The following is a 19771-nucleotide window of genomic DNA, read 5'->3' as shown; positions in this document are numbered from 1 at the left end:
TGCACACACGCACACACATGCACACACACACACACACACACACAGACACACACACACACGCAAAGCTGACATTGGCTCTGTGAGCAGAGGCACAGCTCCGTATTGGAAGACAATGGAATACACACAGGGTCAGGACTGGCTTGGAGATGGTGCTAGGATATTTCAGATTTCTAGAGGCTGTTCTATAACTGGCTCTATCCAGATTCTGGAGACAGGAGTTGACAACTGTGTGGGTCAGTCAATATTTGAAGAGGGGTGGAGATCCTAGGGCGAGAAGATTAGGAGGTGAATCATGTCAGGGGTGTGTCGTGAGCACCTCAAGTCTGTAGGCAGAGTGGCTGTGCTCTGTGTCCAGCATGGCATGGCCTCATCGGGAGGTAAGGCCCACACCAGGAAGTCTTGGCCCTGGATGCTCACTGCCATCTCCACCCAGGGCGTTCTGATCTGCTTAGTGTTCTGTGGTCACCATCTTGAAATCCTTCCTTCTCCTCCTCCTCCTCCTCCTCTTCATCTTCTTTGTCTTCTTCTAGCATATGTATGTGTAGATAATGTGTATGAATGTGTATGTGAGTACACTGTAGCTGCCCTCAGACATACCAGAAGAGGGCATCAGATCCCATTACAGATGGTTGTGAGCCACCATGTGGTTGCTGGGAATTGAACTCAGGATCTCTGGAAGAGTAGTCAGTGCTCTTAACCTCCGGGCCATTTCTCTGCCCCATTACTTGATATTCTCAATAGTGTAATCTGTGAGCTGAGGTTGTATAAGCAAAGCTGAGAGTACATGAAGAGTTTTACGTGGCGTGTATGCACAATAGCTGTGCTCACCACCCTTTCACACCTACCACTCGGGGTCCCGTCATCCACGTGGGGGTGTCCAGCAAGCCTGGGAGTAAAAGGTAGATGTTGCATCTGCAACTGTGTGTGTGGTCTGAGTTTGTGTCTGCTTGCTGAGCAAGTCAGTATGATGCCAAGCCCAGAAGTGGGGGCGCATGTTCCGAGAGCCACAGATATCAGCTGGAGAGATAATTCAATCAGTAAAATGAATTCGATCCCCAGAGCCCGGGTGAAAAAAGCCAAGCATGGTGTTGCACACTTGTAATCTCAGTGCTGTAGAAGTGGAGACAGGAGAAGACGGGAGGAGGAAGGAGGAGGCAGGAGGAGGTAGGAGGAGGAAGGAGGAGGGAGGAGGAAGAAGGAGGAGGCAGGAGGAGGGAGGAGGAGGAAGGAGAAGGAAGGAGGAGGGAGGAGGAGGAAGGAAGAAGAAGGAGGAGGAAGGAGGAGGAAGGAGGAAGAAGGAGGAAGAAGGAGGGTCCCTGAGTCTTTTGGGCACCTGGCCAACCCTAATTTTGTGATCAGTGAGAGACTCTCTCTTGAAAGAACAGCTTTTGAGGAACAGGAGCTAAGGTTGGCCTCTGGTCTTTACATATATGCACACACATATGCCTGTGTATCTGCATATATACAAACATACATGCACAAGGATACACACACACACACACACACACACACACACACACAAGCCTAATTCCACTTCTTGACCAATCTGTGCTCAAGGAGAAGGAAGGGACCCAAAGGTTCTTTCCTTTCCTGTTCTGTCTTCATCATCAGTAAATCAAAGCCAGAAGGTTGAGTGTCCCAATATGGAGGGAAGACAGTTCCTTTGTTAGTCCTGTGAAGCACTTACTCAGCTTTTAAAGATTTATTCATTATGTATGTGTGTGAGTGTGTGTGTTGCCTGCATGGATGTGTGCACTCAGTGTGCAGTACCCACAGAGGCCACAAGAGGGTGTCAAATCCACTGGAACTGGAGTTACAGGTGGTTGTGAGCTGCCATGTGGGTGCTGGGAACTCAACCCAGGTCCTCTGTAAAGAACAAGGGCTCTTAACCACCAAGGCAACTCTCCAGCCTACACACACACACACACACACACACACACACACACACAAAGCACATGCGCACACACAAAGCACATGCACACATACAAGCACACACACGCTCACATGCATGCACAAGCACATGCACACACACACAAGCACACAAGCACATAAGCACGCATGCACACACATTGCTGAGAGAGCAGTTGTGAGGTTTCTGGGGTTCCATGACAAGAGTTCCTTGCACGTCAAGCCAGCTCTGCACAGTGTACAGGAGAGGGTAAAATTCGCATGATTGCTTAATGTTTTAAATTCTGTTTTAACTTGCAATGACTTGAGCAACCAACATAATGTATGAAAGGTGAATTAGGAGACCATAGGAGAAAAGGAGAAAGGAGAAAATCCTGATTTCATTCCTCCCCCGTACTTCTCCCTGCTTTTGAAACAAGCCTGCACTGTTTTCTCTTTGCAAACTCCATAGCCAGCTGCTATGGTTTGGATAAGGGTCCCTTAGCCATTGGAGGTGCTGTGGCCTTAAGGAGGTGGGGCCTTACTGGTCCTTCAATTTTTGGGAACCTCTCTGCAAGGGGTTTTATGAGATCCCTTGTCTCTTCCTCTTCCTCTTTTCTTTCTGCCCCCAGAGAGTGAGTCTGGTCACTCTGCCACTCTTCCCCACTGTGCAGTTCAGACTCTGGACCCATTCAGTCATGGACTGGAACCACCAAGTCATGATCCAAAGCACACGTTTTTGCTCTGTAAGCAGCCCCGACTTAGGCGTTTCGTTGTAGCGACAGGAGGCTGGTAGTTTATCAGTGCAGCCCTCGGTGTGGCTGTTGACAGCAGCAGTGAGTGCTGAATGGGAGTCTCCGACCTTCTGCCACTTCCTGAGAGCCTCCCCTCAGTGAGTGTCCTCAGTCAAACTCCCTCTGCAGTGTGAGCATAAGTGAGGTCCAAAGAGGAGGGCAGCAAGTAGCTGCGAGCGATAATTTGAGGGTGAACAGGGCCAGTCAGCTCTTAGCCATGGAACCTTGCTCTTGGAGTCTTGCCCGCCAACTGCCCTTTCCGGTGAATCGGGAATAGGATGCAAAATGAACACAGGGGTCTCCCAGCCAGGAGGCTGTGAGACACTTGAGGAGTTAGTGACACACTCGTCACCCAGTTGGTCTATAAGAATCAAGGTCTGAGCCAGGACCAAGAGTAGATTGCGTTACACAGTGCGCACAGTGCGCAGTGGTGGCCGCTCTGCGTATGGGTTTCCGGGGACGCCAGAGCTGAGGCCAGAGCTGAGCGCGCCTGCCTGGGGAATCGGTTTAGTTAAAGCAGGCTTGACTCTTCTGAGGCTTTCTGACTCTATGCTCTGCATTCTCTCAGTTGCTGTGGCTATTCTTTGTCAGCAAGACCCTATGCCGTGAGTCCAGTTTATATTGTTAGGACTCTGTGTCCAGTGATGAGCCCGGGTGGGTGGAGAGGCCCCGCCCACCAGGCCCATATATAGCCTGATGCTCGGCAAATAGTCATGAAGCGCATCTGAATGGGTGCATTATTGACCGAAGCCTCACTAATTACTGGTTTACATTTCTCTTGAATGTTTTCCCAGGAGTGTTCTTAACACATTTCCCTTTGCCTTGACTGTCAGGAAGCTCCTGCTTAGCAAGTGTAATAATACCAAACTTACTTGCAATAATACCAAACTTACTCTTTTTTATTCTTTATTTTTCTTCTCTCTCCCTCCCTCCCCACCCTCCCCCCTCTCTGTCTCTCTGTCTCTCTCATGTTTTTTTTTTTTTTTCTTTCTCAAGACAGGGTTTCTCCATGTAGCCCTGTCTGTCCTGGAACTCACTCTGTTAACCAGGCTAGCCTCAAACTCAGGAGTCTGCCTGCCTCTGCCTCCTGAGTGCTGGGGTCAAAGGCTTGCACCCCCTTGGCTGGCTACACACTTGCTTCTTTGATCCGTCTTTTTTGTGTCTTCTTTGGCTTGATTGGTTTTTGCTCCCAAGTGTATCAGATCCATCCCTACCACACAATGTAACTAACTTGTTGCACACTTCAACTGTCTTGGCTCAAGGACGTAGCTTCGCTGAAGAGCAGTTTGCCCAGTATGCACAGAGCCCAGAGTTCCATTTCTTGAATCATGTAAGTCGGACATCCCAGCACGGAGGCAGTGAAGGCAGGTGGACCAAAGGATGCTCTTAAACTGCATAGTAAGGGATTGGGGATTTAGCTCAGTGGTAGAGCGCTTGCCTAGTAAGCGCAAGGCCCTGGGTTCGGTTCTCAGCTCCGAAAAAAAGAAAAGAGAAAAAAAACTGCATAGTAAGATCAAGGCCAGCCTGGGCTATATGAAACCCTGCTTCAAGCAAACAGAGAAGTAAATAACTTCTGGCCAGCGGAGGAAAAGAACACTCAGCAATGTCATGTGGTTTCGCTACAGCAATAAGCCACTCTTTGTTTAACTGTTTTTCAGGACTTAGGGCTTTCACAGGACTAGGCTTTGTGGGGGAAGGTGTCTCCTGGCTAGGTGACCTGGACATGGTAGAGATACCACCCCAGAATCAATGCAGGTAAAGGGCAGGACCCTCACAGAACATCTTCTCCCTGCTCTGACCGTGACAGGCAATTGCTACAGAGAGGGATTGCATCCAGGTCCACCTGCACAGCCCCACATGGGTGCTCTAAGTGCCTCGGAGGCATGAATGTAAGAGCATGTGGGTGTTCTGTCTTTTACTGGGAGCAGAGGCACCTGAATACAGGAAGAGACACGCTTCCATGGGGCAGGCAGGGGCGGGGAGGACTCCTCCCAGCGTATGTTTGTCCTACTCTGTGTATTCAGCCAGCAGGCCCGACAAGGAAGCAAAGGGCAGAGGACCAGCCTCTGCAGATAGTCTAGTACCAGGCAGCAACAGCTGAAGACTCAGGACCCTGAGCAGAACCGACTGCTGGAAACTGTGGGGGACACAAGATACTCCAACCAGCTCACCAGGTAACCACCTCCAGACCCTTGAAACTCAGCTGGAGTGTCTATTGCTTGTGGTGGGGGATCAGATAGAGGGTAGAACTTGGCCCCATCTCTCACTCATTTGCTGTGTGGTCTTGGGCATGTGAGAGCCTTGGTTTTACTGTCTGTGAAATGGACTTAGAGACTGTTCTTCATAAAAAGCATCACTGGCCATGGGGGCTGTGTTGAGTATGAAGCAGCATAAATCACTCCGGCCTCTGTGAGCAATGAAGAGTCATCACAGACTGAGGACCAGTGTCAGGTCAAGAATCTCACAGTCGGGGTTGGGGATTTAACTCAGTGGTAGAGCGCTTGCCTAGCAAGCACAAGGCCCTGGGTTCGGTCCCCAGCTCCGAAAGAAAAGAAAAGAAAAAAAAAAAAGAATCTCACAGCCAAACAGACTTCTAATCTGTGACTAGGGGTGTTGTTCAAGGACCCAAGGAGACAGGGAAAGGGGCTCTTTAAGTGTTCTCTGTGAATCTGGCACTCTCTATCTGGCATTCAAATCCCTGGGTAGTCCCATTGCCCTCCGAACCACTCTGCTGCCTAGAAGAGTCAGGATGCTCAGAGGATCTCCACGCTATCACAAGCTGGTCACGTAACCAGGAGTCAGGTTCCTTCAGCCTTGTGGGCCTCCACTTGCTCGTTTGTAATGTGGGGAACTCAGCTTGGAGGGCAAATACACACGAAAGCCCATATGTGTGAGAAACTTCAGTCTGTGTCAGGTCGCATGCACATTCCTGTGCAGAGAACGAGGCTGGGGAGGGCACTGGGGACTGGTCCTGAAGCTGTTGGATCCAAGTAACAGCCAGAAGGAAGGAGCCTGTATTCACAAGGGACACTACAAGACTTAGTCATCAAGACCAGCTAAAGCTGGGGGTGGTGGCACTCAGGAGGCACTCAGGTGGCACCTGGTTTAAGGCCAGCCTGTTCTACATGGCAAATTCTAAGCCAACCAGTGGGATAAAGTGAGACCTTGTTGCAAACAAACAAACAAACAAACAAGGGCTGGAGAGGCGACTGGGCATTTCAGATGCTATGTTGTTCTTGCAGAAGATCAGAGTTCTGTTCACAGTATACATTGGACAGCTCACAACCATCTTATGGTATGATGCCCTCTTCTGGCCTCTGTGAGCACTGCATGTTCATGCACACACACACACACACACACACACACACACACACACACAGAGAGAGAGGCAAGTGCTCATACACATACAATAAAAATAAATAAAATTTTTAAAAATTAAAAACATAAAAGTATAAAAAAGATCAAATACATTTTAAGACAAAATTCACAAAGTGAAAAATTAATGTCAAGGCATCTTTGATTAACAAAATCTCAACTCGGTAAAAATAAAATCGGTGACGCCATGAATCTTGGTTTTTCAAAAGCTGTCTTGAAAGGGGATTGGGGGTTTAGTTCAGTGGTAGAACCCTTGCCTAGCAAACCCAAGGCCCTGCGTTCCACCCTCAGCAATACAGAAAAAGACAAACAGACAAAAAGAAGGCTCATATTCAGAACCTAGCACCTGGGAGGCTGAGGCAGGAGGATTGCAGTGAGTTGGAAGCCATGCTGTCACATGGTATGTTCCAACCTGTACAGTACTGTGAGACCCTTCTTAGAAAAGAAAAAGAAGGGGTTGGGGAGTTAGCTCAGTGGTAGAGCGCTTGCCTAGCAAGCACAAGGCCCTGGGTTCAGTTCCCAGCTCCGAAAAAAAGAAAAGAAAAAAAAAGAAAAGAAAAAGAAAATTGTTAACCTTGCGTCATCCTGATGCCTGGGATTCTTGTCCTGCCTTTCCTGGCACCTGAAGCCACCTAACTCCGGTTCCAGCCCTGCTGTGATCTGCTGCCCTCAGCCCAGGGGCATGTGTGCCTGTGTGTACACTGCAGTGGCTTCAACCTGAGAGAAAGGCAGAAGGAGCCAGCTCTGACCCAGATATTTTTATTTACTTCCCCCCCCCAAAGAACTCTAAGACCCTCGGGGGCATATCTGGTTTGGTTTTAGTGTTTTGACAGAGTCTCACGGTGAAACTCAGGCCGGCTCCAAGCTCAGCATTAGCTGAGTGCTGGGACTGCAGGCACGCACTGCGAAACCACGCATCCTGGGTGCGTGTTCACTTTGAGGAAGAGGATATGTATTCTAGGAAGCAGTGTGGGTGCCACGCCCCGTTCTGGCTGGCTTGTGTCTAGCGATCCAGGGGGAGAAGGACAGACAGCTCTGAGAAGACAGCCACCTCCCTTCCTCAGGCTCTGCTCCTCCTGCACAGTGCCTGGTGTCCTAACCAGTGCTTGCACATGTCACCCTAGTACTGTGCAGTCAAGTGGCTGAGGTCTGCACTGAATCCTCAGGGACTGGGGTTCAAACTCTACCTATGCCTCTCTAGAGCTTTCTTCTTCTCCATTAGACCAATGAGCACGAAGCGAGGCCTGGAAGAATGCAGGAAGGACAGGCAATAGGAAGAACAGACAAGGTGTGGAGGTCTTAGAGATCACCTGCCTATGGGGAGGGACCAGAGCCACACCTCAGTTTCTTCTTCTGTGGAATGGAAACTTCGGAAGGGAAGCAGAAAGCAAGGCTATGTGAGGCGAGCAGATGCCCACAGTGCACTGCAGGGGGACACTCCCGTCATTACTCATGGGTGGCCACCCAGGATCCAAGAAGGATAGATACCTGCATGTAAGGGTGCCCAGGGAGGCCAGTACCAGCCTTGCCCAGTGCACAGGGGACCTCTAATTACTACCCCTATCTCTCATTTAAAGATGCTCAGTTTGGTCCTCAGAACAAGAATAGTCAAATCTGGACCTGGAGGTACCTGTCCTCTCAGCTACTCCGGATCATCTGAAGCAGGGGGATTGCAAGTTCATGGTCTCACTGGGTTACAGAAAAAACTCAAGGGTAGCCTAAGCAATGTAGTGAAATGTTCTCTTTAAAATCAAGCCAGAGACCAGGAGGTAGCTCAGTGGTAGACCTCTCGCCTGACATGCTTGAGGTTCTGGGTTCAATCCCCAACACTGTAAAAAGAGACAGAGAGAAATAAAACAAAAGGGGGAAAAAAACTATCACGCTGTCCACCTTCCAGAAGCAGTCACTGTGTAAGCAAAAGCACCCAAGTGTTCCAGGAGCGGAGCACATGCCTAAACCTGCAGCCAGACACCCTTCCCCTGGATCCCAGGCATCCCATGCCGAGCTGGGGTGAGGAGTTCAGGGAGGGCGGATTTCTGTCCTTAGCCCCCATACAGGAAGCAAGCTGTACCACTGGGTATGACCGACGCCCTGGTGGTAGCCACAAATCACCAGCACCGTGCCAGGCCCTCAGGAAGGTCTACTCTCACGATTCACCAGCAATGCTGACCTTGCCTGGGGATGGGGGTGGGGGGCAGAGAGAGGCTGGTGCTGCCCAGTGTGCCAGCCTGGCCACGTTGGCACACTGTCAGAGGAGTGGCGGGTGGCTCATGGTGTGCTCGAATTCCACTGCATTGATCAAAGGTGTTTCTTGTTTGCTGGGTGACTAATTCGCCGTCCAGCCCTTCCAAGCCCTCCCCCTTGTACCTAACAGTCGTTTAGCTGCCTGCTGAGAGGAAGTTCTCAGGAAGGTCCTTCTGCCAAGGCAGGCTCGAATGCTGTGTGCATTTATCCCCAACCCAGGAATGGGGATTGCTGCTAAGCCATGGCTAAAATGAGGGGCAACGGTACAGCCATGGCCGTGCGTGCGTGCATGTGTACATGTGTGTGTGCATGTGTGCCTGGGGCTCTCAGAAGCTATAAAAAGATGTTGGATCCCCCAGGGTTAGAGTTACAGATGTTTGTTAGCCACTGTGTGGGTGCTGGGAATTGAACCAAGGTCCTCTGCAAGGGCGTTTTCGGGGACATCGTCTCTCACTGGTCTGGAGCCTACATTGTAGGTTAGATAGGATAATCAGTGGGACCCGTATGCCTTTTGCTGCCTCCTCAGTGTTGGGATTAGAGGTGCACACCACCATGGCCAGCTGCGTACAGAACTCCTGGAGACTGGGCTCAGTCCCGTGCCTGCGTGGCAAGCATTTTACCTACAGAGCCATCTCCCAACAAAAGTACCGGAGATGGGAGCAAGGAACCTTAATGACAGAACTTTTCACGATTCACAGGACTGAGAACCAAGCACAGATCTACCAAGCACCTTTGAGGGAAGCTGGCCAGGAAAAGTGAGGACAGTGACAAAGGTGATCCTGCTTGTGGCTAGAATTAGGCAGGACTGTCACGTGCCAGGCCCTGCGCAGAACACCATCTCTGGAGATGGGCATATTGTCCTAATTAGTTAATTAGTTTTAAGTTAGTGTTGAGGTGCTGGGTCTCGGCATGACACCGTCAAACATTTTGTTGTTACCGTGAATCCTCCTGCCATGTCTCCTCCCCCACAGTCATGATCCCCCTCATATTTTCCAATCCCAGCGGCTCCCTTTCTGCTTCTGTGCTTTAAGCAAGAACTTTCTGAGCTGTGCTCCGGGAACATAGGACACAGCCCCAAGAGATAACTAAGAAGACTCCACGCCATTTAAAAGTCACTGCACAGCAAAGGAAACTATCGTCAGAGCACGCAGGGAGCCTACAGGGAATGGGAGAAAGGCCTCTGCCAGCTAGATCTAGACAGAGGATTAACATCTAGTATATATTATATACTAGATACACACACATACACACACACACACACACACACACACACACATATATATATTTGCACAAATTAAACACCAAAAAGGAAATCTCATACCTAAAAATACTGACAATCTATAAATGAGCTACTGAGATAAAGAGAAAGAACAAAAGAAAGAACACAAACAAGTATTTTAAAGTGTTCAGGGCCAGAGAGCTGCCTCGGTGGTTAAGAGCCCTGTGGCTCTTTTCGAGGACCTGGGTTTGGCTCCCAGGCCCCACATGGCAGCTTACGGCTGTCTATAACTTCCGTTTCAGGGGATTCCATACCCTCTTCTGGTCTCCTAGGTCACCTGGTACACACATGATGCACATAAAGATGTAAAACACTTAGAAACCTTCAAAATTATTTTTTTTTTGGTTCTTTTTTTCGGAGCTGGGGACTGAACCCAGGGCCTTGCGCTTCCTAGGTAAGCGCTCTACCACTGAGCTAAATCCCCAGCCCCTCAAAATTATTTTTTAAAAGCTGTTCGATAGTCTGAACCATCAGGCCTATGTAAATTAAAAGTTTGACATTATCCTTAGCTATCATTTAGATGAGGAGACTTGGGCTCGGGCAGGCTTAGGAACTGGTTCGCAGTAGCGTTTTTTCAGTGCATGGTGAGCAGGAGCTCCAGAGGACACTGCAAACACTGCAATTCCGTGCTCGCCTAGAGCAGCAGCCCTCAACCTTCCTAATTCTGCAACATTTTGATACAGTTCCTCGTGGTGCCGTCACCCGCCCATAAAATAATTTCAATTGCTACTTCATAGCTTTAATTTTGCTACTGTTTCGAATCGTCATGGGTTATCCAGTGGTTTTGGGGGGTCGCGACCTACAGGTTGAGAAACACTGGCCTAGAGCTCTCTGCACCAGCTTGTGTGAATCCCCCAGACCCGTCAGGCATGGCTGTCACTCTTGCTTTATTAGTCGCAGCACTGTTGGGCCCTGTGAGCCTAGCCACCCTCCGCCAGCTGTGAGATGTTCTTTTCCAAACTGCTCCCTTCCACCCCTCTGCAGAGGTCATGGGAACCAAACTGTTTCTGTTGTACTTATATCTGCCGGTAGGTGGCGGTAAGCCTTTTCCTTTGGTTTGATTTTAGCGCTGCGTTTCAAACAGTTGAGGGACAGCTTTCGAGGGACATTCTGATTTCTGAAGAAAGCAGTGTTATCTGATTCCTAGTGATCTCAGCAAAACGCAGGTCCTGCATTTCCCGCCTGTCCCCGAAGTTGCGGAAAGACTATTTAAATGGTGGTGAAAGGGTCAGGGAACCTCGGCCCTGTGAGAAACAAAGGCTTGTCACCTGACTATAGTTATCACACGTCTCCCAGCCCAAGGTATTTCATAACCTTAAATGTGTACTGAAAGCACGCGCCACTTAAGAGCCCAGGGAGATGGTTCAGGAGACAAAGTGCTTGCATTCAAATGTAAGGACATGAGTTTAGAGTCCCCGTACACAGGTAAAAAGCTGTGTGCAAGGGTGCGTGTCTATCAGGAAGATGGCTGGGGCTTAGCAGCCAACCAGCCCAGCTGATCCGGGGAGATCCAAGCCCAGTGGAGACTCTGTCTCAAAAACTAAGGCAGAGGCAATTGAGAAAGACCCCCAGATGGCGAACCTCGAATCTACACACATGCCCACACACATACATGTGCATATACACAAACAGGTACACACACACACACACACACACACACACACACACCTGCCTACATGCCTCAGTTTCCCCGTCTGCAAATATGAACAATATTGTCATGGTCCTAGTCCATGACAAAGTCCATGATCCTAGTTACAAAGTCCTAGAATTGTGTCTCTTTCACACAGAGAAAGCCCTCAGCAAAGGCTGCTCCTATTCTAACTTACCATGACGGTGCTTGTCTGACTTGTGCCCGGTCCTGTCAGCAGTGGAGACGGTCTAGAGACACCATGTTCCTCTCTTGACTCTTCCAATGGACCTGGTCCGGTTCCCAGCACCCACATGAATGCCCACAACTCTGTAAGTCCGGCTCTAGGGGATCTCACGCCCTCTTCTGGCCCCTAGGGACACTGCATGCACATGATACACAGATACCACGCAGGCAAAACACCCATACAGGTGAAATTAATAAACCTTTTCACAATTATAGTTCTAAAACTGGTATCTAAGACATTGAGATTCCCCCCCCCCATGAATTTCACTGTGAGAAGAAGGTGAAAGCCAGGTGCCAGATGCCAGGTGCCAGGTGCCAGGTGCCAGGTGCCAAGTGCCAGGTGCCAGGTGCCAGCCAGAGCGGAAGTTTGTCTATATCTTGGCTTCATATGCAGGTGCCAAGACTTAGGTTTGTATTTTGATTTCTTTTCCTCCCCTTTCTGTATTGAAGGAACAATGGGAAACCAGATGAGCGTCCCACTAAGACCTGGAGACCAGGAGCATGACCCGGAAGCAGACACTTACAAGGTAGCACCCTCAGTCCCTGGCACACTGGATACCAGAAAGTGGGGTCCAAACAGCTCTATTCTACCTCCCCAGGGCTCACTGAAGAGAGATGGGGTGTGAGGGCCGCTGCTAGGACTGTCAGTCAGGGGAGCTGAAGTCCTAGAGTCCACCAAGGAGCTGGATAAAATGCAGGTTCTATGTTAGAGGGGGACAGGCTCCATGGGTAAAGCGCTTGCAGCATAAGCATGAGAACCTGAGTTCTAATCCCATGTGAGAAGTTGGGCATGGCAGCCCAAAAACATGAGGATCCCAATGTACACCTCTGACCTCCACATGCACACACATGGGCACCTAGGAGTAGGCCTCCACCAAATGCAGGCCCCATGTAAGAGTGGAGCAATTTGAAGAGACGGCGGTTTATGGAGCCTGCGTCTCCAACGACCTCCGCGGGCCAGGACCTGCAGCAAAGCCAGGTCAGTAGCTGCTTCAAGGCTGCTTTCCAAACGCAGGCTTTGGTTTCTCGGTGTTCTCCCTAGGGACATGGGACAGTGTCTGCAGAGGTCTTTGACAATTAGCTCAGGAATAGAATGCTGCTAATGTCCTGTGTATGGAGGCCACAGGTGTCACTGACTGTCCTACAGTGAACAAGGAATGCACACATATGCATGCATGCATGTGCAGGCTTACACACACACACACACACACACACACACACACACACACATGAATTACCAATTCCAAATGTCATCATATTGACATTGACAACCCTAGGTGTTTTCCAATGGTCCAAGACCTTAGCTGTACATTGAACCTCTGGGAAACCTCTAAATCACAGTATCTGACTTTCCCCTCAGAACAGTTTAACAGGAAGCCATGTGGGAATCAGAGTGGAGGAGAGTGTTTTCAAAGTTCCTTGATAACTTCACATATATCACTGGTGGTGAGCTAGAGTCAGGAATATCTAAAAGATGCCTGTCAATATGTCGGTCAAGGGGCTAGGGAGTTAGATCTGTTGGTAAAGTGCTTGCCTTACAAGCCCAAGGACCAGAGTTCAATTCCCAGAGCCCACACATTAAAACAAAACAAAACAAAGCCAGCCATGGATTCTGAGTGGGTCAAGACAGGCAGGCCCGTGCACCTAACAAGGCAGCTACTCTGGATTACTTTGCGAGTTCCAAGCCACTGTCTCAAAACAGGACGATGCCACCAGAGGAACAAAACATGAAGCTGCCCTCTCAACTCCACAAGCGTGCACACATCTGCAAACATACATGTACATCTATGCATGCACAGAGTGAATGAACCTCCTGTGTTTGACAGGTGTGTTCATACAAGGCGTGGCTAATGGTTGCCTTCAGGCCGAGACAGACTAGTGAAGTTAGCCCGGCAGACACTGAATCGCCAGGTTAAATTCTTACTCAGTTCCTTATGAGACAGCGCCCCTTTCATTCCCATCTGTATTGCAGGGATTTGCCTGCTGATGTAAAGCTGGGGAGATGAAACATGAACCCCCGAGTGCTCTTAGGATGACAGGAATCTGGCCTGAGAGAGTCATTTTGCTGCTCGAAGGCCGGATAGAAAGCTGGCAGTTTCTGCAAACATAGCCTTGAGGCTCTCCCATGAGTTCCTCCTGTGACCAGACCACCGAAACCATCTGTTCTGTTGCAGGTGACGTCGGACAACGAGTGTGTTCAGAATGGCATCCCGGTGGTGGTGTCCACTCGTGTGATTCAACACTATGAGGAAGGTCAGTGCTGTGGGTAAAGACCACTCTGCTGGAGTGTGGGCCTCTCTGGTCCTGTGGACAGTGGACAGAGGAAGCGGGAGCCACAGGCTTTCCAGGAAAGTTCATGTACTTATTCCCCAGGGTGACAGAAACACTGGGCCCACACTGCGTGCTTATACACTGGAAGCTGCCTGTCCTAGAGTCAGAATGTAAGTGTCATCAAGTTGTCTCCTGTGAGTTCTGGCGAAGACCAAGTTCAGGCCATCCTGACTCCACGGTGGTTGGCTTCTCCCTCTATGTGGGTCTCTCTGTAGACCCGAGATCCCACTGTCATGAGGAAACAGTTGTACCATATCAGGGCCCACCCCAACGACCTTGTCTTAGTCATCTGAAAGACTGTCTCCAAATGTGGTCACTTTCACAGGGGTTAGCACCTAGGATCTTTGGGGAAAATACAATTCAAGCCATGACAACACTTGTGGGCCGGCCTTCTCAGTGGACGAGAAGAAGCAATTGAGAGAGTCAAGGGCCTGGCTTTGGGGAACAAGATACCTAACTCAGAGGCCCTGCTTGGCAGCTCGTTGGCTATGTGACTCGGCACATGCCACATGACACAAACGAGGTGTGACTCTGTTGCAGTTGATGACCACGTAGTGACCAAGTTAGCCTCGCCTCCCTGCTGCGTGCAGGGGCTCCTTCCCTGTGTGACTTCGGAGAACTAGAAGATAGGAAACCTCAGTCCCCCCAGAGATCCTAGACTTAGAGGACAAACCCTTCCACACACACTTCCAGTCCAGACCTAATCAATTATCCATATAGGAAGAGGGTCTGTTCCGGGGCTGATGAGATGGCTCAGTGGTTAAGAACAACGCCTGCCGTTCTTCCTCAGGATACGGGTTCGATACCCAGCACGCATAGTGGTTCAGAACCATCTATAACACCAGTTCCGAGCATCTGGTGCCTTCCTCAGGCCTCCACGGGCTCCTGCATGCCTGCAGAATACAGGAATTTACATGGTCTCTGTACTGTTCCCCTTTGTAAGTTGTCAGCTACAGAAATGCCTCAGCCCCACTGTGGTTTGGCAATCCCATCCCAGCTGGTAAGGCGGGAGGAAGTCAGCTCTCTAGCTCACCTGTGGCCACTGAAAGCAGGAAGAGAGGGCACTAAGCCCAGAGCTCCCAGGAAGGAAGGTCGAAGGGGCTTTTAACCGTAGTTCACAGTTCAAGTAAAACCAAGCTGTGTGAGCGGAGATAGCCCAGCTGCTGTTTAATTAACATTATGTCCCTCAGTCGCAAAGATGTGCTTTAAAAGACACATCTGTTCTCCAAAGAGGCACCTTCACTCTTAATCAGACTTGAGGTTTGGGGCTGGGGCAGGAGCCGAAGGAGGCAGGGAGTGGGCTCTGGGAACAGTGGAGTGGGGTGGGGGTGGGGTAGAGAGGGCAGGAGGATGGGCTGGACGCACAGGTGGCTACTGGGACTCTGGAGGTGACGTAGTCATTACTCAGAGGATGCCATCTTCTCTGTTGTCATATGGAAGTGGACTCGTGTGTGTGTGTGTGTGTTTGTGTGTGTGTGTGTGTGTGTGTGTGTGTGTGTGTGTGTCTGGGTTTGTGTGAAAAGAGTAGGGGGTTTTTATCCCTTCACCTGGACAGTTTGGGGATCTCGGAGCTGATCTGCGTCCTCGCTGAGGATGTATGCATTGGGGCGCAATGGGTATCTGTGAGGTGAGTAGTCCTGAAGGCACAGAATCTTGCAAATAAGGGGAGACGGGGATGTGCAAAACAATATTCTTCCTCTTCCAAGATGGAGTCACCCTGGCACCTGTGAGTGTGATATCTTCCCTGTGGGTAACCAAAGAAGGCTGTGTGGGTGGGTGAGATGGACAGGTGCTCCTGACCTATTCGTGAAGGTCTAATGTCACCCAAAGGGTCATTCATTATAAAGAAAGAAGCCAGGGGGACGGAAGTGACATTGGGAACAGATGTTAGAGGGAGGGGAAAGGGAGGGAGAGATGGGGTGGGGCTTAAAGACGGATACTGGTAGACTTGACTTGTGGAGTAGTACACAGCCTCAGAAAAGGCATGGAAATTTCTAGAAGCTGGCCCACTTTTAACCGTCTGGCCTTCTGAGCTCTAAGATACCCGTGCTGTGTTAAGCCCCAGAAGTCGTAGCGTTTGTTCCCACGTTGCACACAGGCATTGCGACCTAACCAACTTGGGTTGAGTGCTGGGAGGGAAGGGGGCGGTGGCAGCGGGAGCAGCTCTGCACTTGTTAGTTGTGTGATGTTGGAGTGGAATTGGCACCTCCCAAGACTTGCCTGTAAGATGGCCGTGGTGCCAATTTCTGGGGGCGTAAAGGGGGGCTGTAAGAATGGCAGCTTTGAAGGACGAACTTGAGGGGATAAAGGAGAGGCCAACTACAGACAGCGTAGGCTGTCTTTAGTCCCTGATGCCCTGGGCGAATCAGTCTTACCTGGCCAGGTCTTCCCTCCTGGTTATTCCTAAAACTTCAGAATTCTTTGGGGGAAATAAAAGTGCCCCATTTTTCTCTTCCTCTGATTCCGCTCTAGTGAGTTTGTCCTCTTTGAAAGACAAAAGTCTCCATCCTTACGGCTGATCAATGGCAGAGCCCAACACATGACAGATGAGCCCGAGCGCATCTCTTCCCCAAAAGCCGATGCCTGTCTGTCACACACGAATAAGGAGTGTCTTAGAATTGGTGTCTTCCCTTTCATCCCTCGTCAACTGCTCGTAAAGAAGGAACTGTCTAATTGTGCACCCTTGAAATACACGTGTGTGTCTATGCACACGTATCAGGAATGAGCTTAGCGAACTGAAAATTCCTTACTCACGTAGGAAGGCTTCTGCTGGTGATACAGAGTGAGGATTTGCCAGTTTGGATCTCTGAGGAATTGTCTCAGACAGTGCCCCAAATCATAGCTAATTGGCAGTGGGAAAAAAAATATGATGGGCCCCGGGCCGACGTTAATAACATCTGTTTTCTCTGAGCAGCCACTGTCCCTGCTCTCACTGCTTCTGTTTGGGGTTCTGTTACTGTTGCTCATTCTGACCCTGAAGTAAACCCCCTGCCTCATCCTACCTTAGCTGGGGTTACAGCCCCGAAACAGGCTACTCTATGTAGGTTGATGTCATTGTACAGGTGAAGGCAGGTATAGGATAGGACGAGGCCTGTCATTGGACAAGAAGGAAGGATGGGTGGGAGAAAAGTTTTAGAGAGGAGGAGAGACTGGAGTGAGAGGAGAGCAGAGGGAGAAGCAACAGGGAAGCAGACGTAAACAATTCTCACCGTGCATCCTCACACACATACGGGTTGTTATGAATGTTCTTAAGGGGTGGATGTGTACAGGATTCTGTGTCTAGATAAGCAGCGGACTATATCTTATCTAGGTGGGCAGTTTATATCCTTATCAGGTGGTTGTAAGTTAATTGTGTGGATGTGTTGTACGTTGAGCTTTTAACACATAAATCTGGTTGCTGGGTTACAGTCTGTTGAGTTATGTCTTTACTAGATTGTTGGAAGCGTGAACAGAGTGGGTGACAGGAAACCATGCTGGGCTATAGAATGCTTGGGCTAGTGTGCAGTGGGGCCACACTAGCATGGCCCGAGGACCATGATGGTAACAGACATGGTAACAACCTGCTGAGGGGACAGTGTGTGAAAGCGGCTGACGGAGAAACAGCAAGAGCTCTCGGATCCGCGTGGAGAGGGAACTCGCGGGAGCAAGGTCACGCGCCTTTTTTAATTTTACCGCAACAACTCTACATTTTAGAAATGCTTCCATAACTTAAATGAAGGTCTGATAGGGGGCTGGGGGTCAGTAAAGTACTGGAGTCAGGAAAGTCGGTCCTCAGAATCCAAGTTTTTAAAAAAAGGCTGACATAATGTTATCTACTTATGATTCCAGCACTGGAGAGGGGAGAAATAGATCCTGGCCTCACTGGCCAGTTAGTCTAGCCTACTTGGCGAGTCCCCAGCCAGGGAGAGAGAGAGAGATCCTGTCTCAGGCAAGATAGGTAATAGCAGAAAAATGATGCCCACGGCTAGCCTCTAGTTTGCATGCAGGTTCACACCCGCACACATGAAGCACCTCACATATACTAGACACTCATGAACATACACCTACACTTAAGACTAAACAAGACATTTAAGTTTTAGCAGTCTCTGGGAGCAAAGGGCTGGCTGTCATCTTTTGTGACACGTCCAGAGCCCAGCACATGCAATATACTCAAGACCTGGGCCAGCCCAGCTTTCTCCAGATTTCTGGGAGATCCTGATATCTTGGAAAGGTGAGGCTGGCGGAGAAGTGGCTGGAGGCTGTGTGAGACAGGGAAACTACACGGAGCTAGAAGTGCCTGTCTCCACACCTCTGTGTGTGGCTCCTGGGAGAAGCCGATAAGAGCTCGGCGGTCCTCCAGGGACAGCCCCAGGTTAGGTTTTCATTTAGAATCCTCCCACTTAAAACATCTGCCCGTGTTCTGGTCAAACACACTACACAGCAGACACTAGAGTCAGCCACCTCTGCTGCTATGTTCACACCACTATTCCATATGTCTCAAAAGACAGCTTTCAAAAATTCATAACATCATCCTAACCACTATCATCATCACCATCATCATTAACATCATGACCACTCTAATTATCAACATCACCATCTTCACCAGCTAGCATCATCACGACATCGTCATAATCATCACCATCATCGAAGATTTCTTTCATGGCTTTGAATCCTGTATCTCTTTTCTATATCTTTTCCTTTTATTTTTCTCTTTCTTTTAATTACCTGTACATTTATTCTGTTCCTGTTTTTTTTCTTTTCATGCATATGCATGTTTGCATGTGTGTGTGTTTGTGTGTGAGCACATACATGTGCATGCGCCTGTGCCTATATGTGAGCATGTGCAAGTGTGAGTGCACGTGAGCATGAGAGTGTGCGTGTGCATGTGTGCGTGTATGTGTGTGTATGTGTATGTATGTGTGTTTGTGTGTATGTGTGTTTGTTTGTATGTGTATATGTGTGTATGTGTCTGTGTGTATGTGTGTATGTATGTATGTGTATGTGTGTATTTGTATGTGTATGTATGTGTGTATGTGTGTATGCATGTATATGCGTGTGTATGTGTGTATGTATGTATATATGTATGTGTGTGCTTGTGCGTGTGTTTACGTGTGTGTGTGTCTGTGTGTTTATGTGTGTCTGTGTGTGTCTGCGTGTGTCTGTGTGTGTGTATGTGTGTGTATGTGTGTGTGTGTGTGTGTGTGTGTGTGTGTGTGTGTGTGCATGTGGAGGCTCCAGACTGATGTCATTAGTGATCCTTCATTTCTCCTCCACATTATTCTTCAAGGCAGGGTCTCTCAGACAAGCCCTGACCTTACCAATACGGCTCGCACTACTACCCCCACCCCCATCTCCATGGCCCTCCCCTTGTTGTCCTAGCAGCTGTGGGCACAAGAAGAATAAAATACTACCTTCTTTGGCAATTTACTTAATATTTAAATCCACTTAACATAGTATCTGATCAACTCTCTCCATGGTGAGGGTGCTGTAACTATATCACATTACTGCTCTGAATCTCTGGACAGTTTTTGGAAAGAAATCTGGCAGTAGTTTTTTTTTTTTTTTTTTGAATTGGTTTAGGGGGCAGCAACTCCACATTTGCTCTTCCAACCTAAAGAAGAAAGAAACACACTAGTTTAGGACAGACCTGTTTGTATGGAATGTGGTGGTTTGAATACACTTGGCCCATAGGGAGTAGTACTGTTTGGAGCTGTGGCCTTGTTGGAAGAAGTGTGTCACTGTTGGGTGGTGGGCTTTGAGACACTCCTTCTAGCTTCTTGCAAGACAGTGTTCTCCCGTTTGCCTTCAGAACAAGATATAGAACTCTCAGCTCCTCCAGGGCCATGTCTGCCTGGATGCCGCCATGCTCCCACCATGGTAATAATGAACTGGACCTCTGAACCTGTGAGCCAGCCCCAATTAAATGTTGTCCTTTATAAGAGTTGCCTTGGAGGGGCTGGGGATTTAGCTCAGTGGTAGAGCGCTTACCTAGGAAGCGCAAGGCCCTGG

General features: G+C 49.3%; 1 protein-coding gene across 5 annotated transcripts in view; it reads left to right on the top strand.

The window, feature by feature from the left end:
• Positions 1-4698: 4698 nt before the first annotated feature.
• Bcas1 (brain enriched myelin associated protein 1) overlaps positions 4699-19771 on the top strand; it is an 83047-nt gene continuing 67974 nt past the window's right edge. For 2 of the 5 annotated variants that reach the window (XM_063283093.1, XM_063283092.1), the window contains exons 1-3: positions 4708-4855; positions 11903-11979; positions 13627-13705. In XM_063283093.1, the coding sequence (XP_063139163.1) occupies positions 11908-11979; positions 13627-13705 (151 nt within the window). In that variant the 5' untranslated portion in view covers positions 4708-4855; positions 11903-11907. Of the gene's footprint in view, positions 4856-11902; positions 11980-13626; positions 13706-19771 lie in introns of all 5 variants that reach the window. The other 3 variants (NM_145670.5, NM_001415675.1, XM_063283094.1) reach the window with 2 other exon arrangements.

This window comes from Rattus norvegicus, chromosome 3 (assembly GCF_036323735.1).
Source record: "Rattus norvegicus strain BN/NHsdMcwi chromosome 3, GRCr8, whole genome shotgun sequence".
Lineage (NCBI taxonomy): Eukaryota > Metazoa > Chordata > Mammalia > Rodentia > Muridae > Rattus > Rattus norvegicus.
The sequence above is the reverse complement of the archived record's forward strand: the minus strand, read 5'-3'. Positions and strand labels throughout refer to the sequence as shown.